The following is an 18782-nucleotide window of genomic DNA, read 5'->3' as shown; positions in this document are numbered from 1 at the left end:
GGGCTCCATCTCTCTCTAGTCCAGCCCTCCCTAACACTGCCATGATATTTGTGTCCCAGGAGGGGAGCAGAGAGGTCTCTTGCCCAAAGATCCTGACTGACATGTGCAAAGGCAGAGGAGAGGCTGCAGCACATCAAGGAGTTTCATGGAATCATGCAATAGTTTGGGTGGGAAGGGTCTTTCAGGTCCAGCCCCTGCCGTGAGCAGGCTCACCTTACACTAGACCAGGTTGCTCTGGGCCCTGTCCAACCCAGCCATATTTCAGAAACAGACTTTTGTCAAAGCTCTGGCTTGTTGAGGGTCCTCTACATGCAMCTGGCATTGAGCCCACAGGAGAAGAGCCAGGACCAGTCACCAGCTGGCAGGAGGATCCCCTGGCCAAGTCTTCCGAGCTTATCTTGCTCTTTGGGGCAAAAAAACCCAGCCTGGGCCAGCACCACTGAAGGAGGTTCTGAACAGGGCTCACAACCAGAGAGCTTTGCAAGAGCAAACACTACACTCAAACATCAGCCCACTTCTGAGCCCCTTCTTTGGCACAAATTTCTGTAGGAGAAGGCTTTGATGAAGGTCACAAAGCATCAGAAAGCTGGGGGAGAAATGTGTGTGGTGGCCAGCACCTTGCTCCACCTTCTGCTGTCTCCTCAGCTCTGATGTGTGCTCGCAGCACATCCCATCTCCAAACACCGCCTCCAGTGCAGGAGACAGAAGAGGAGGAAACATGGAGGTGACATAAAAAACAGCATTTGSTTTCTTGACCATCTGTTAGAGTGTTGCAGACGCCTTCCCAAATGCATCCCAGCTCAGCACCGGCTGGGAAAAACAGGGAGTTATTTTGGTGCAGCAGCATCCAGCAGGAGCAGATCACACAGAGCACGGTGCTGCTTGGTGCACTGAGASCACTGGCTTTATCAATGGGACAGGACACAGAATGTGGGTGCTCTGTGCACCCCGAGCCACCCTGGGGTTCAGCCCCTCCTGTAGCACCCACAAGCAGGAGTTGGTCTCCACGATCCTTGCGGGTCCCTTCTAACTCAGCTAATTCTATGATTCTGGGATCTTTGCTGCTCCATGTCCAGCACTTCCTCCTCCTCTGCCTCACCAACCCTGGTGGTGGAAAGTTGATTTGTTTGAAGGTTTGACTAAGGTCTYGGTGCTGTGGGCAGGGAGATGCTGGGCACTGCCAGAGAAAGATCTGGTGTTCCCACTTGTCTCCCCTGTGATGGAACTGGCATTAAGTGGATCCTCTCTGTGAGTCAGGGCAGGGAGTGGGTACAGAGAACTGAGGACAAAAAAAACCCTCACTATTCAGCTAGATCAGCTCCTTGATCTACCTCACTGGTTGACACAGGAGAGGAGATGGGAGAAGGAAACCCAATCCCCGCAACAGTGCAGAATTGTGACTTACAGAACCATTCTTGGGGGGTGGGGGGTTGGAAAAGCCCTGTAAGACCAGTGAGGGCCACCATTAACCCAGCACTGCTGGATTCACCCCTAAACCATATTACCACGTGYTGAATCTACATATTTTGTGGACACTTCAGGGACAGTGATTTCACCACTGCCCTGGGCAGCCTGTGCCAGGGCTGGAYAACCCTTTGGGTGAAGAAATTTTCCTTAATATCCAACCTAAACCTCCCTGGTGCAACTTGAAGCTGTTTCCACTTGTCCTGTCCTTTGTTCCCTGGAAGCAGAGCCTGACCCCCACCTGGCTGCACCCTCCTGTCAGGGAGTTGCAGAGAGCCAGAWGGTCCCTCCTGAGCCTCTTTTTCTTCAGGCTGAGGCCTCTCCAACTTCCTCAGCCCCTCCTCAGGCTCTGGAATCTTCYSSAKACAYACTCCAGCCCCTCAATGTCTGTATTGTCACAAGGCACCCAGAACTGACCACAGGATTTGGGTGGCCTCAGCAGTATCCAGTTCAGAGGGGTCACTCCAGAGGATGACTCTGGGATTCCAGCTGGCTGAACCCACAGTCAATGCTGGGGCTGATGCTGCTGAATGGGGCTTTGCACATTGTGGCACACTCAGAGGGATTGTGGCACACTCAGAGCCCAGCATGYTCTGCAGACACAGGCTGAGGTGCTGAGGGCCACTTTGAACCCAGCACATTGCAAAGGGCTCTCTGCATGAGCCCAGCAGCTCTGCCAGAGCTCCCTGGCCTTTAGGAGATGTTTCCCTCCAGCCCTGCTCTGGGTACTCTTTCCCCACCGCCTTCACATTTTCCCAGTCACGAGGCAGACATGGCAAGGGCTGGCAGAGTTTTGACACATTTCAGGGAGAGCATTAATAGCACAGAACTGGAGGCTGTTCTGTTGGAGGCCTTTGGCACCTTCTGTAGTCATTTCCCAGGCAATTCATTACCCAGCTGAAATTATTCCTCAGGGAACGAGACAGGTAATTTTTTCCTGTTGAGTTTGGAATAACTTGCAGGAGACCCACACATTCATGACAAAAAAGGCTTAGTGTTAGTTCCTCTGGGATATTTTTAAATGGAATCATTCCCCTAGAGTTGTGTGGATTCACAGGGAGATTGTCCCAAGGACAAAGGGTGCAAATTTGAAGGAAAATTGGAAAAAAAAAAAATGAGGAAGGGTCAAGAAGAGCATTTTGACACAGACAAAGTGACAGGGGCCAATTCTGTAATAGAAAGTTGTTTTCTTATTACGTTGCAAAAAAATGGGGACTAAAAGGAGAAGGAAAAAGCCTGAGAAATGGCAATACCATGTGGCAGCTGGACTAAAGCAAACAAGCCAAGTTTTATCATGGGAATTTAATGTTTTGTCTCTTTCTGTTAATTTCCCAAGCTCCAAAATTACCCATCAGCAGGAAACCAATGCCCCATCCTCCCAATTATCATTCCAATTCAAAGCAGGAGTGAGACTTCCCAGATCCAATGCAGTGAACTGAGCTGCACTGAGGACTTGGCTTGGAGTAAGAGAGCAAGAGRTCCTATGGAAGGTGCTTTGGGCAAGGCATTTTTGACTGGAAGGTGGCAGGTTTGTGCCATGTTCCCTGTGCTTCCCAAAATTCCTCACTGCACCCAGAAAACAAAAACTAGAGAAAAGTTGTCAGAATTCAAGGGGCTTTGCATAAGGACTGTTTGATGGTTTAAGCAAAGGAGACCAGAATCACAAAATCAAAAATCATCAACTGTGTAAGGCTGGAAGGGATCACAGGGGATACATCTGCTCCAGGATGTGTAATGTGTTTGCACACCCCCCACACTGGGAGGAGAGGTGTGAGATATGCAAGACAAAATGAGAGACAGGATGAGAGTTTGAAAGAAGCCCAGAAACACAGAGAAWTTGCCCAGAAATGGCCCTGAATTAGCCCTGGAATGGGGTTCACTAGGAGCAAAAGCAGAGCTCTGCAAATCTGCCGTGGTCATCAGCTCCATGAATTGTGTGTGGGGAACAGCAAGCTGAACACAGGAATGGTCCCGAGGTTTTAGTGGATCTAGCCTCAAGGAAACTTCTTTTAAAGCTGGTTTTTGAGGAGCTTGAGAAATACCTTTTACAAGGTTGTAGCCTTTCYCTCCTCTTCCTTACAGGAGGCAGGAGGCCTGAGACATTTAAATTAATTGTGCATGTGGCAAATTCCTAAGCAGCCAGAGGTTCCTGTTCCTTGGGCCAGTAGTGGTGCCTGGGGGCTGCTCGGTGAACCRGGGAATGACCTGAACAATATGGAARTCGTCTTTAGTGTTACTTTACAATGTTGGGTTTTTTCCTGGTTCCCTAATCTGGGTCACAGCGTGGCTCCTCTTTGTTTGGGATGCCAGGATGGCAGCAAGGATGAAGAAAGCTGGAGATGCTCTAAGCTGTTCATGCCATGAACTTTAGCAGATGARAGCCCAGTCCTAAACCATCCCCTCCTCCAGAAATGTCCATAAGTGTGGGGCTCACCTGAGCATTCYCATCACAACGTGGAGTGCAGTGCTGAGACTGAGCTTTGGCATCACTGCTCTTCTATTCCTTCATCTCACAACCTCCTCACATAAGGATGGAGCTATGAAAAAGRGTCTTTGGTCCACTGCATCCAGTGCCCAGCTGAGTTTCTTTGTGTCTGGGTGCCAGGTGTTGTTCCCTCCTGTCTGTTAGAGGGTAACTTGGTAGATACCTGGCAGAAAATAACTGGAGCCATTAGTCATCCCAAAGCCCTGAAATAAGGCACCTGCAGGCAGAGTCTGAGCCGTTTAAAGTACCCGTGCCTGTGGAAATTCCTATGCTAGGTTCTTACTAACTTCTTCCTCCCATCAACTTTTGCTGAGCCAAGGAGAAAGAGCTGGGTTTCAGAGATTCACAGAATGTCTTGGRTTGATTTTGTGCCAATCCTGTATTCCTATATKCYGTYRGCTTGTATGCCCAAAAGGTRTCTGTGTCTTTAAATCCAACCTGGAAGAAGGGGCAGGGACRGCTGAGAAGGCAAACGGCAGTTAAAAGCCAGGCTGCCGCGCTGCCACGGGCGTTTTGGACCTCAGCTTGCTGCTGCGGGAGTTCTGCTCGCAGCGTGCAGGGGAGTTATGTTGTTGCCATTTACTAGCTCAGGTTTGTTAGCTTGGGCAAACAGCTCTCCTTGGACTGTTACCCCTTTGTGCGACTCCTGTGATTTTCTGGAGTGGATCGGCAGGGCTGAGGTCCGAGAAGCAGGAGGCAAGCTCTGTTCAGCCGGGCGCCAGCAGGGAGAAGCCGCGCYGCTACRTCTCGTCCCAAACTCCAGAAGAAGCCAAGCCAGTGACAGAGARGGACACGGAGCCCTCTGTTACATCCACAGTGAGGACTGCCACCAGGCTGCCACTGTTGCCCAAGCAGCCATRTGGACCTTTTTCTTTTGTTTCTTTTTCCYGGGAACAGAGGCCCYGCCATCTTTCTCCATGGCTGTGGGGGGAGGGAGTGGCATGCATTCCTGGACTTTTAAATATCTAACAGTTACTTTTTATCTGTGTCCTGTGGGCACTGTGTTTTGTTAATAAACTCATTTTTTTTTCTCTTCACTTTTGCCCGAACATCTATTTCATATTGGTGGGAAAAGATTATCAAATTTTTCACTTAGAGGAAACATTTACTCTATAACGTTTTCTCTCTGAAAACATTGTCTCAAACCGAGACATAGAATCATCTGGAGGTTGGAAGAGATCTCCAAAGTCATTGAGTCCTGTGACTGACCCCCACCTTGTCACCTGGAGCAGAGTGCCACGTCCAGGCGTTCCTTGGACACCTCCAGGGATGGGAACTTCACCACCTCCCTGGGCAACCCCTTCCAATGCCTGACCACTCTTCCCATGAAGAAATGCCTCCTGATGTCCAACCTGAACCTCCTTCAGCACAGCTTGAGGCCATTTGCTCTTGTTCTGTTGTTCCCTGGGACCACAGCCTGATCCCCACTGGCTGCCCCCTCCTGTCAGGGAGTTGTGCAGAGCCACAAGGGCCCCCCTTAACCTCCTTTTCTCCAGGCTGAGCCCTTTCCCAGCTCCTTCAGCTGCTCCTGGTGCCCCAGCCCCTTTTCCAGCTCCGTTCCCTTTGCTGGACATGCTCCAGCCCCTCAATGTCTCTCTTACCATGATGAACTGGGCACAGAACTCAAGGTGTGACCTCAGYRGTGCGCAGCACAGGGGAACAATAACTGCCCTGGTCCTGCTGCCCAAACTGTTTTTGATACAAACAATTTTTGTTGTGGCTTATCCAGCTGTGCTGGAGACTTCAGCTCAGAGCAAAGGGCTTTGAAATCCAACACATGAGGGTGGAGTGGGCAGAGCCACCTGTACCACTGTGAAATGTGGTCAGTGCAGGCGAGTGCTTTGAAATTGCTTTGCAGCCCAAGAAAAAAAACAGATGTCAGGTCTTGGACTTGAAAATAGAAATATCCAGATGTYCCTGCCATAGCAGAACTGTCTTCTTTCTTTTTCTTCCCATTCGTCTGGGAAGCACAATAAAACTAGAAACTGTTTTAACTGCAAATCAAAATAAAAATTCCTAGTGATGCAGCCTAGGCAGAAGGAATTGTGAAAAAAAAAAAAAAAAAAAAAAAAAAAAAAAAGCCACAAGCTACAGGAATGCAAATGTCATGAATGCTTCTCTTCTGCACCTCTGCCTAGCCCAGGGATCATCACATTTCTGTACAGATTTTTCACACACACACCCCCCATGCCTTGTTTCCCCAGGAGCTTCATAAACTCCGTAATGAAATGCAGCCACCTGGCACACAGCATGCTGCTGAGAGGGAAGGGAGAAGTGAAATTTGAGCCAAGGATGCAGAGTAAGTCCAGCATTTTTCTAAACATGATCTTTCAAGCACTGCAATGAAAACAACATTGTGATGTTTTTCCTACCTGTGCAACCTCCCTGAACCATTCCTGGCCACTGGGAATTTCCATCTGTAACAGAGATCAAGTCTTTGCTCCACCAAACAGGGATGTGGAGTCTCACAAGGGATTTGCTAGGAAAGTTGCATGCACCTGAGCAAAGCAACCTATTTCCCGAAACTCCTCAGCTAGAAAGTTCGTCACTTTGTCTACATTCTAAATCAACATTTTATGGTGGAAACCTTTAGTTTCATTCATGTAAAAGGGAGCTACAGCAGAGCCAGAGGGTTCAGGTTGTGGCAGGGAGATTAGGGAAAATTAGGGAAAACACTGGAGATAAGGGAAAATTCCTCCATGGAAAGGGTTGCCAAACATTGGAACAGGCTGCCCAAGGCAGTGGTGGAGTCATTATGGCAGCAAGTGTTCAAAAAACATGTAGATGACGCACTTGAGGACATGGTTCAGTGGTGAACATGATGACAGTGCTGGTAGATGGTTGGACTTGGTGATCTTGGAGCTCTTCCCAACCTGAACAATTCTGTGATTCTATGCTAAATCTGTGGCTTTCTACCAGAAATCATTGCCAAGGCTGATCTAGAAGTGTCACTGACAACTCCAATTTGTAGCCTAGACATTTCCATCAGTCCAGGGCAGCTCTGATCTTGAACCAGAGCTTCTAGAACACCCCTCAGCTGAACAGAGTAAGCAGCACGGGAAGGAGAAGAGATTAGCTGCTGGTTCAGCACTGTGCACAGCCAGACTTTGAGCTCAGCCAGCTGCCTGCACACTGTGATCATGATGGGGGCAAGTGGCAATTAAACCCCTTGTCMTTTCCAGCTGTGACCCTCTGGCTTGCTGCAGATATCCAGGGTATGTCCTGTCACACAGGACAGTTGGCGTGTCCTGCCAGGGGCTGTGGGATTTAGTGCTCCATTGGCTCCCTGGTTTGTGAAATGTGGGATGAGGCAGGATGAGCCTTGCTGTGTCCATGGGTCAATAACCTGCCTGGCTGCAGCCTGAGGGGTTTGGGGACTTTAACACCTCCCTGGAGCTAAGGAGCTAGGGCTTGCAGAACATGGCAGAGCAGTGGGGAGCAGCTCTGCTTCCAGGCTGGTCCTCGTGGCAGCTGGCAGAACACACACGAAGCTGGATGGATGGCTGGTCTGGGAATTAATTGCAACCAATTAGTCCGATTTCAATTATCTGAGAGAAAGAACTTAGCTGATTAAAGTCTAATTACATTTTGAYTGCTGCTTCAGCTGCCTTGTCCTATTAAACCTGCGTTTGGGGATGCAGTGAGGCAAGAGGGGAGCACTCACAGCTGCCTGGAAACCTGTAAGATGGGAACACTTGTGGGRCTTGCCAGAAAGGATTACTGCAGATTCAACCCCACATGTGTGACAGCTTGAACCATGCCAGGGCAGGCAGCTGCCATGGAAAGGGAACAGTGTCCTGGGCTTCCTTATGCACCCCTTGTTTTCCTGGAAGATGYACCAGCACCTATGTCCACCCTCACACCTAGGTGTGCCAGCCTCCAAAACCGATACACACCGAGGCAACAAAACTACCTCTTCCATGGAGAACCAGAGTTGTTTGACGCTGCAATTCCAGCCCCATTTCCAAACAGGCCACTCTAGTTGTCTGATGTSATAGGGGTAGATGTTTCTCCTTGTTTCTTTTTCTTCTTTTCTTGATTATTGCATTACCCATCATTTCCAGTGTCAYATCCACAKATAGATGGACGTGGTAAGTCATGTCCTTACAATACTGGATCTTTTCAGAAGAACTGGAGCATCACRGGAAGGCTGGATCTCATCTCCTTTCCCTCTAGAGTCACTCCAGAAAACAGAAGTGGTGGTGTTCACTGAAAGCACATGTCAGCTGGAACAGCTGGTGCTGCTGAAATCCATAAACAGCCAGTAAGCCCACATGGAAGGAAAAGGCAGATCCAACCAAGGATTCTGGTTCTGAGTGCTCTGGTCTCACAGCTCCCTGCTAGGAGAGTAAATCCAGCTGCAGAGGTGGCGTCTTCAAAATCTGTCACTGGGGCAGGAGAGCCYCATTCCTCTGAGAAGACATGCTCAGGCAGGTCTTATTAATTAATTCAAAAATTGGATATTAATTTGATTTAATAGCTGGTCCCTGACTGCACCCCAGCAGAGAGCACTTTGCCATGGCCATTCCTTTCTGAATGCCATGGGCTGACAAAGAGTGACAAAACTGCTGCCTTCACCTTGAAARGCACCTGTGACCTACAGCCAAGATTGCCACACAGACCCATCTCTCAGAAAGACATTTTTGCTTTGTTGTTGATTAACCTGCCTTAAATTAATGCTATGAAAATGTCATCCCCACCGATGAGCTTCYGGCAGGGAAGAGAGCTGCAAAGGCCTCTCTGAAGCAAGACTTCTGTTTCACTTACAACCTGAAATACATGTAGATGAGCAGCATCTTTCAGTTCGGAGACAGTCATTTTAGATACCCGTTTACATCTCTGAGTGTTGCCAGTGCCTCCACCACATCCCAGTACGTTGACAGTGACAGTTTCAGGGATGTGCCAAACCATACTCATTGCTGGCAATGTTCTGATTTTCTGTTAACTCAAGTTTCCACAGCCATGTGCTCRTGGAACAAACAAGTCCAAGAGATTGTCTGTCTCTAAAACCAGAGAAGTACAAGTTTGTCCAGACTGATGAGGAAATGCTTGGTTAAGACATCATAATGGGAGAGCTAGTGTGAAGCCAAAGGTGTATCCACACCCTGGATCAGGCAGTTGTCGGGGCTGTTGAGGTTTTGTTCTTCCCTGTGTTTGCTGTTACACAAAGACATATTCTCCAGACTAAAACCAAAGGTTTTCAATTCTTCATTCATACTTAAGAATACTAAGTTGCATTCAGGAAGCCAAACAACTGCTTTAAAGGCATGTAAACTTGCAAAATCTAATGGGATACTGCGCACAGACAGCAGAGCCCAGAGCAATGTCCCTGAGTCCTCTATGGACTTCTACCTCTGTCATTGTGCCACTGCCCAGGGACTGTTCAGGTCAGGTTGTTGGCACAGGTCTGAACTACACCAGAACCATTCTCACACATTAACATATGATCAGTCAGGTTTCTGTGCCCAGATATGTTCCGAGTGTTCTCCATCTCCCTGGCACAGATGGGCCTGTAAGATCCATTTTATTCCAAGGATGGCTTTAAAGGCTCACACAATCCTAAACCAGCTCTGGTTTGGCAATGAAAAGAGGGGCAAATCACATTTACTTGGAAGTGAGCAGCTTTCYTTGCCCCAGGTTTTTGGTGGGTACCAGGTGCTCTGCACATCTGAGCAGGGAGCAAGTCCAGTGTCAGGCTGGCAGCTCCAGGCAGGCTCTAGGATGGGGCCTGGCCAGGGCAGAGAGTCTGATGGCAAAAATGCCATCTGCAGCCTCAGCAACAAAGCAGTCTGGAAGACACAGAAACAAGGAAACATTTCCTCTCTAACAGAGAAACTGGCAGGCAAAGTCTCAAACAAGGCAAAGCTGGCTCTGATCTCTGTCATCATTTGGCCTCAGCTSTCTCTCAAGTCCCTGACTCTGAGGRCATCAACTTGTCCCTCTCTAGCAGAGCTAATGGACTACAGAGGCTTTATCTGGAGKCTAATGGCTCTTGCACAGCCAACACAAGAGGCCCACACTGAGGGCAGTGGCTTTATGGCACTGAGGTTTCAAGCCATGTCTCTGCTAAGTGAACCCAGCATGCACTGCCTCAGCTTCCTCCAGAGTAAACAGGCTCACAAAGCTGCTGCTCTAACCAGCACTGAATTAAAATTCCTCGTGAACATCAGCTGGACAGACCTGCCACTCTTGCTGGAGGGAAGGAGGAAGTGCCTTTTTGCCCATGGCTGGGAGGGCAGGAGTGAGACACTGGAGATATTGCCATCTTGCTTGATGGATGCCCCTTTGGGGAGCACAGCAGCCTGGAGACTTTGACAGAGCCCAGGAAACATGTTCTCCTCTTAGGTCTGTCATRGGGATTTAGGAAAAGTGGTCTGTTATACCTTTCCAGCCCCCAAATGCCTGTCTCCTCTTCAAGACCAGCTTTGAGACATCCATCACTTGGGATCTGGGCAAGTTGTCACCACAGCACCTGTGGAGTGTCCATCACTGCTCCCTCATATGTGCACACCTGCAAAGACAGGAGTGTCCTTCCCTTTAGCCAGATGGGAACACAGCTGGAGCTAGGCTGGAGGTGTGGCAAGGAACCAAGGTGGTAGCAGAGCATCCCAGACCCAGCTGTGAGAAGGGTTCAGTCCATCACCTCCTCCAGCACCTAGCTGAAATCTGCAGAGATCCACACCAGCTCTTCCTCAGGCTTTCCAGGGCAATGCGTGTCTGGAACAACCTGGTTCCCTCCACCCATGTACAGAACAATCCCAGGACTGCCAGACAAGAGACAGGAAAATGCTACTTATCTAATTTGATTTCATTTTACTTCTTTTTTATTTTCTGGGCTCTCAGAAATATGTTCAGTCTGGATTGAGGTTACAACCTGAGTAATGCCTCCCTACCTAAAAAAAAAACAACCTGTTACCATAACAACCTGACTCTGTGCTTTATTACCATGGCAATTCTCAGGAATTATTAAATACTGTGTATGTTTGGTGCAGGTGCTCCAGTACATCTGGTGCCAAGCTCAGGTTGGGATCCTTCTCCCCWCAATCTGTATGTGTGTCTCATCATGTTTAACTCTTCCATTCCCTCAGTCCAGACTGCCAAGGCAGGGAAAAGAAGTGAGTATTATCTGGGACTTCTGTGTTTTCCCCACTACCGGGACATCTGTATGACCAGCATTTTTCAGGGGGGTCAAGCCACCTCTTTATTTCTTCAGTGTACAGCCAGTGATTCCATAAGCAGAGGATTTCACTTTTTAGGCTGTTCAGCAGAGGGAAATGATCTCACTTGCCTTTCTCTGCTGTTTCCCTGCTGCCTGTCTAGAAAGAAGAAATTCCACCTGGAGCAGAATCACARCAAGTGGGGACCAGCCCAGAGACAGAGAGCTGTGCCTGGAGGAGGATGGTGAAGSTGCAGGGCAGGCTGCTCTTTCTGGGCAGGACAACTTGACTGACCAGAGTAATAGAATCATTAAGGTTGGGAAATACCTCCAAAACCATGTACTGCCTAAAATCATGGCTGTTTTCAGAGAAGGGATGTGGACTAGATGGACCAGTGACTCAGACCAGTGTAACCAGTCCCATAGGATTGCATTGGTATTTTGTGTTCCACTGCTAGGAGGGGATTTTAGATGAGACTCAATGGCTGGTCTTCGGTCTGCCACTGCTGTGATGATCCATCTAAGCACATGCCTTCCCTCCCTGTCCCTTCAGCAATGTCTCTCTGTCATGCTTGAACAGCTCCTGGCACCCCAGTGGCACTATGGAAGTTATCGTGTTACAAGCAACAATTAAAAAAAAAAAAAGTAAGAAATAACATTTTTTAAAAAACTGTTTGAATTTTCTTGGGAGCTGGTACCCACTTGTGAGCTTATGCTGAATGAGTAGGTGTGAAAACCACAGCTTGTGGGGAAAGGTGGCAGAAAAAGCCATTATCGTCTGCTCAACAAGCCCTGGAGTAACAATCTCCTTCTCTGGCTGCAGGATTCGTGTCTCTGGGGCAGGACAGCTGCATTTTCAGAATCTGAGATCATAGCTCTTCCCCTAAGATCTGGGTGGCATTGTGGTGCCCTTAGTACCTTCCTCCTTTAAACTACTATGACTTCACCTCAAGGCAGTCTTTAGACCCATAATCCCTGATCCAAGGGGTTCCTTCATGGTGCCAGCCTTCTTTTCCACAAATAATTCCTCCTCAGTGGGGTAATCAGCCTTTTATTGGGAATCTAATGGGATGAGGACGTGTGCAAGTGTCTTAACCCCAGCACAAGGAAGGCAGAATACATGGACATGTGCTGTAATATAGCAAATGTAGATGGTGCCACCAACTGCTTCCTCTGAGGGTCCTCCTCTTGATCCATACAACTGGCAATGCAGACACATCCCTGATGCCAGGAAAGGGTCACAGCATGACCAGAGGGTGGACAAGCCAATGTCAGGTTGGGCTCTTGCCCCAAGGACCCATGTGGTAAATGTTCCCTCTCCCAGCTGAGTCCTGAGCAAGTTCCACCTACCTCAGCAGGTGCCCAGCTCTGCTTTCTGTGGTGTTTCATTGTTCCTCCAKCTCATGTGTACATGAACCTTCTGTGGAAAATGTTTCTTCTTACCTCTGGAACACTCCATGTCACAAAAGGGATGTGCCCCATTCCTGGATGTAGCATCCAAGGACACTTAGCAGGACCCTCAACACACACCAGCCCTGGCAGAGGTGGGGACAGCTGAGATGTGTGACCAGCTGCTTTACTCATGGTGTTGCTGCAGGGCAAAGGTAAATTTGATCATTTCATTGCATTATCAGCTTTCCCTGTGCCTTGCTCTCCTTGCTAACATCAGAAGGTTTTTTATACCACCTCTGAGTTGTCCTTTGCACTGGAGCCACAGCTGGTGGATGTACTGGCAAGAGGGACCAAATGGCAGCTGAAAGCAGGATGGGATGGGAGTTCTGTGAGTGTATCTGTGTTGCCCTGTGACAGCACAGCAGCCTGGAGATGCAGATACACCTTWAGGTTGCAAACACAAGTACAGCCCCTGTGTTTGCAGRGCTGGGTCATTGTCTGCTTTGAGGTTTTTCATGTCTCACGCTCTCGTCTGACCCAGCCATGCCCTCCTGCAGTGAGGGTGGTTTGCACTCATATGCAAAGAGACTGTGGAAACATGGAATCCCAGAATGGTTTGGGTTGGAAGGGACCTTACAGATCATCAGCCTCTGCCCCATTCAGCTTGGCCTTGGACACTCTCAGGGATGGGGCAGCCACAGCTGCTCTGGGCACTCTGTTCCAGTAATCTGAGCAATCTGTTCCAGGAGGTCAATGACATAACACCCCTCGCAGCAGCAGGGACCAAAATCCCCTTCTAGGCTGCTGTGTGAGGTCACTTTGCATGTGGCTGCAGGGCAGCAAACCCTCTGCACTGAGAAGGTGGCTCACAGGTCTACAGACCTGCAACTGTTCATAAAAATCACAGCTGCCTGTTCAGCCATTCCACTGGCACCAACGGGACATTTCAGAGCTTTGAATCCCAAATTCTGGAMCTGCTGCCACATTGTCAGTGTGCTCCTAAGGCTGGCAGAGGCAACAGGTCAGTGGGGAACAACCAGCAACCACACTACACTGGTCCTGCTCTGCACTCTCTGGGAACCTGGAGGAAATGTTCAGCAAATAGCAATTAATAGCAAAACATTCTCTAATCATGTTTTTTCCCTCCGGGAAAGGCAGAGAGCTGTTCATCTGGATTTATATCCTCCAAGTAGCTCAGCTCATCAGCTCCTCCAGTATCCAGGATTGCTTTCCCACTACAGAAGTGAACCCAGCAGGAATATTGTTAGCACAACAAAACACAAATTATTTCTACCTCATACCCACAGCCAGAGCTGTAATTCCATCACAGAACAAAGGTCAGGAGTCTTCCTCCTCTCACATAATTCAGCTTTGACAGCTCATCAGGATCAGAGGAACTGGAGGTTTTAACTCAAAGACTGAAATCTTATTTTGCAAGAGGCACTCAGAGCATCTTTATGAGTCTCTGCTTCAGCACTGTGCAGGTATTTAACATGAGCCTGGAAAACACAGTTCCTGATGAATTTGTCTGCTTGTGGGAAGTGATACTTGCCTGTGAAAAATAATGGTGATTTCTGATTTAAAGAAATACTTCTAATTACACTTCTCTTCAAGGTGAGATGATTTTACCCGGAACTAGCACTGAAATTCCTGAACTAACACACACACACAGAAAGAATAAAGACAACACAAAATTCTGTTGAAACAGGTTGTTTTTTTTYCTGAATGTTCACCAGTTTTCAAAAATTACAAAACCTCAAGGACTGTAACAATGTAACASTTGGAAAAAGAGGCTGATGTGTACAAAAACAGGCATGCTTTTGTTTTAGGGGTTGGGAAGGGCTTGTATTTATCTGGCTCCTTTTCTTCCTCCAGCATAGTGTGAAAGAAGAAAGTACCAGTTTATTTAACAGATAGCTCAGGAAAACAAGGAAGAACATGCTTTCCCTGTTACAAAACTGCCAGAAGATGCATGCTCAAGCTCCAGAACACAACAGACTGACACATTTTGTAGTATGCAGACCTTATGAACCATACAGTGCTTCCTTTCCCCTGCCCCTCTCAATGGTATGTGCCCTGCATTTTGCTCTCCCTTTAGCTTATTCTTTTGTTTTCTTTTTGTAACGACTTATTTGCCTTTTTTTTTTTTTTTTTTTTTTTTTTTTTATTGCTTTTTTTTTTTTTTTTTTTTTTTTAGACCTAAATCCCAGGTAGCGGTATCCAAGGTAACAGCAGGAAAGAGTCCAGATCTCCACATTATCACTGTTTCTGTAAGGTTCATGCAAAACTTAAGCCATTTCTGCATGCAACACGATGCTGCTCATTTATTGTGCTTCACACAGCTCTGGGGTGGTTTCCCCATTGACCACCACAGTTTGTTGACTGGGAAGAGCAGATTTGCTTTCCCATGGACACAGACAGACTAAAAGACCCCTCCCCCCATTCTCACTCCCCCCCATTTGCCCCAAACACATGGGAATGTGCATCTTAACACCAGCTCCAGACAGTTCACTTGCCTATAAGAGCCCGGTGGCTTCAGTAAAGTCCCATGATTGCAGCACCCACGTCCTTGGAAGGTCTTCGGTCCTTCACCAGAAAGTTAATCATGCTCTCTGACTTGATGAGCAAGTTGCAGCCCAAAAAGAAGATGCCAAACATCACAGTCAAGGAGAGGACGCAGAGGACAGCAATCTGCACCACCCTGATGAAAAGGCTCCTCTCGTCAGGTGCCAGCACCGAGGAGCCACCACCGGTTGCCAGCACCGCGCTGGTCCCATTGCAGCAGGCCAYGAGCATCCCCAAGCCCTGGGTCCTGTTGGGGTCAGCTCCCTGCTCCAGGAGAGTCTGGTTGAAAAAGGATCCATTCATGGTCTATGTGTGACCCCAAATCTTCGGGAAATGTAAAATGAAAGCTTATTATACCCCTGCCCGCCCCTCAGAGGCTGGGGCTCCGTGGCTCCAAGCCACCTCCTGCCTTTCCTCTCTCAGCGCCCGGGATGGAGAGGGAACTTCTTCGAGGCTGTGAGCAGGTGAGAAGCCAGTCCATGCAGCCGAGGGACGGCTGGATCCCAAATCCCTCCTGGCAGAGCGTYAGCACAAGCCCCCAGACAAGCAAAAGGAGAGAGAGAGAAAARGAGAAAGGGACTTGGGGAAGAGGACGGCAGCCGGGAATCACCCCATCCCCCTGCCCTCCTAACCCGCCCCCGAAGCAGCTGAGCGGCGCCGCCGRATCCTGGGGTTTCTCCCGCCGGAGGGAGACCTGGTGTCTGCCGGCTGGGAGCTCCACAAATGCAAGTTACAAGCTAAAAGTCTTCATCGTATTCAAAGAGAAAAAAAAACAGCAACTCCACCCCCTTCCAGCCTCCCCCCAGGCCCGCCTTCCTCCCTCTCCACGTTCACCCTGCTGCCCACCCCTTCCCCACGCTGCACCTCCCGCTCTCCTGTGCCACAGGTGCCCACATCCACCTGCTCCCMGAAGCATCCTGCATGGCCAGTGCTCATCCTGGACTGCTGGCAGGTCGCTGTCCTCAGAAAGGCTCCTGGAAGCCTCAGGTCAGTGCTGCTGTCACCGATCTCTGCTTGCTGCTCTGTGCCACCCACTCCTTCTCGGAGCAGCATGGCCCAATCCAGCCACTCCTTGGTGATGCYTGTCCTGTGCCTTCAGAGAAGAGCTGCATCCAGCCCCTCTCTACATCCTGATCCTCTGGCTGGGGGCTTCTTTCTCCAGGCACACTCATCTCCATCTCCTCCCCTTCCCACTCCCTTAGCACTACCAGTGGGGAGCTCTGCAGTGCTGCACCCYGATCTCTGCCCTCTCCCACAGCAGCATCCCTGTAGCCTCCAGGGCTGGAAGCATCACAGGCCACTCTGCCCCACCAAGGCAATCCCAGGGGAACATTCACCATCACCCCCCTCTCTGTGTCTGCATAAGCTCCCAAAGTGACACCATGAGTCAGGGTGTCCAACGTGTCAGGCTTATTCCTCCTCCTGCTCATCCCAGGGCTGTGCCCACAGGACTGCCATGTCCCAGTTTCCTGGCTTTGCCCATTGGCATTTGCCTTGAAATGTGTCTGGATGAGCAGCAGATCGACCCCAAAGCACAGTGACAGACCTTGTCCTGGTTTATCCATGTACSTATTGGCTCCTTTCCTTTGCCCAGCTCCCAAGGGGATTTTAATAAACCAAAAATGAGGATTGAGGAGTTGTAGCCAAAGGCAGGAGTGTGCAGCTGGCTGAGGGTGGAGTTCAGCTTGGCAGGGACAGTATCAAGTGATCTTCCTTTTGGGCAGCTGGGACCTGTGCCCCTGCTCTGTGGCTGTGACTTTAGGTGCTCAGGAYTGTTCAGTTTGGGCTTTACTTGTTGCATTTTCCTCCTTGTTCTGCACTTGGCATTTCCCTCTAGGGCAGTTGCATCAGAAGTCATGCAGGAAGGAGGTGAAAACCCTGATCCAAGGAGCATCTGCTTGWGTTTAATGTGAGGGCCAGGAAAAATCCCATGGAAAATCCGAGCATCTCCAGTGCCCCAGCCCGAGTGGGAGCTCCTCTCCCTGCATGCTCCCAGACTGAAGGAGCTCCTGCTCCCTCTGGTGGCTCCAGCTCCAGCATCTCCTCTCCCAGCACACCCCAGCATGGATTAGGGCTGCATCCATCGCTTGTGGGTCACAGCCTGCAGTGATGGGGCAGCCAGGGCTCCCAAACACTCCCCTGCTGGCTCCTGCCTTCATCTCACCAGGGACCCCAAAATCTGGAGCATCCCACTGCCTATTGCACAGTGCCTGGAGGTAACATTGTGTAATCTTKGAATGGTTTCAGTTGGAAGGGATCTCATGTCACTCTAAGCCACTGTCATGGGCAAGGATACCTTCTACTAGMCCTGTCCAAACTGRTCTTGAACACTTCCAGGRACAGGACACTCACATCCCRATGGTGTTCTCAGGACAAGCAGCACCTTCTTGAGGTTTGCAGAGAAATTCCACCCCAACATGTTGGATTGAGTTCATGCCATCCTTGTCCTCAGGCAGGACCAGCCCAGGAAAGTAAAGGCAGGTCAAATACTTGATTTTGTTACTTTTTTCCTCTTTCTTTAGAGTTTTGGAAACCATGCTGGTAGTATCACAGCCCACACTGGGCAGGGGTTTCCAGGACACATGGAGCTGCATATCTGTTGGGAGAAGCAACACTTGCCAGTTTGGGCAGCTGGAGCTGGATGAGATGAGTCCCCAGTGAAGAGGACCTGGGAAATGGATGGCACGTTGGGTCTGGGAACCAAACAGGGTCCCATARTCCTCTCTAGACAGTTAAGACTAATCTTGCTTTCCATGAAACACTCTGACATGGTCACAGGATGACACAGCACAGCACATAGGGACAGGCAACCATGTGGGCAGCATGTCCCACAAGATAGGAAGGGCCATGTAGACAGCACATGCAGACRGGAAAATAAGGAATTTGGATGCCCTGAAACTGGCTAATGGGGTCTGCAGTGAGACCCTATTATGAGACCCCATGGGTCCAGCATCTGAAGCAGATCAAGCCTGGAGTTCCACAAAAACAGTTCTGGARTTTGTTCTGATGTCTCAGCCAAAGTGCAGCCCTTTTTGATACTGCATGAGGGCTACCAGGCTTCTCCTAATCCCCTTTGCCAAATCCTCATCAACAAGCCCTAGGGAAGGAACTGGATCCCAAGCGGACAGTGATCCCCACTGAGGAGGACAGCAACATCCTCAGGGTTGGTGGGGCTATGTGGGGAAGCAAAGAGGCACTAAAACTTCTTTTAAAGCCGAGGAAAATCCCCAGTCCAAATCTTCATGTCACCCTCACAAAAACTGTCACCTCTTGTGGACAGCTGCCAGCTCTGGGACAAGTGGCTCTTGTACAGCTCTGTGCACACTGTCTGTAGCCTCCAGCACCTCCCAGATGTGGGTGCAGCTCCTGGTGCCCACCAAAACTTGTATTGCACAGCTTGCTATTTCTGAGAGCTGCATTGTCTTGACCCAGGGTTATGTCACTACTGTCCCCAGCCCCTGTCACCTGGTGGTAGAGAGCATCCCAGGGAAATGGCTCCAGCCCTTCTCTCCCTTTTGCTGCYAAGGTGTATTCCAAGTGCCTCAGTTTTCCCAGCTGTGACTCAGACCCTGGTATTGCAGGGGAGCAAGAGGTTTATAAAATGCCTTTGAGAGACACCCASAGGCAGTTCTGATGTTTTGGCAGGCACAATCCCTATGCAGATTCCAATCCCTGGGATTATTTGGCAAGGATCAATTCCTGAGGACACAGAGGGGAAAA

General features: G+C 49.4%; 1 protein-coding gene across 1 annotated transcript; it reads right to left on the bottom strand.

Annotated features, from left to right (window-relative positions):
- Nucleotides 1-14678: 14678 nt before the first annotated feature.
- On the bottom strand, nucleotides 14679-15766 carry RPRML (reprimo like). The gene has a single exon (XM_057382850.1). The coding sequence runs from the start codon at nucleotides 15363-15365 to the stop codon at nucleotides 15033-15035; it is 333 nt and encodes a 110-aa protein (XP_057238833.1). The 5' UTR covers nucleotides 15366-15766; the 3' UTR covers nucleotides 14679-15032.
- Nucleotides 15767-18782: the final 3016 nt, after the last annotated feature.

Source organism: Malurus melanocephalus, unplaced genomic scaffold (assembly GCF_030028575.1).
Source record: "Malurus melanocephalus ecotype Western Australia unplaced genomic scaffold, MMel_1.1 scaffold_589, whole genome shotgun sequence".
NCBI lineage: Eukaryota > Metazoa > Chordata > Aves > Passeriformes > Maluridae > Malurus > Malurus melanocephalus.
This window is presented reverse-complemented; position numbering and strand designations above follow the sequence as displayed.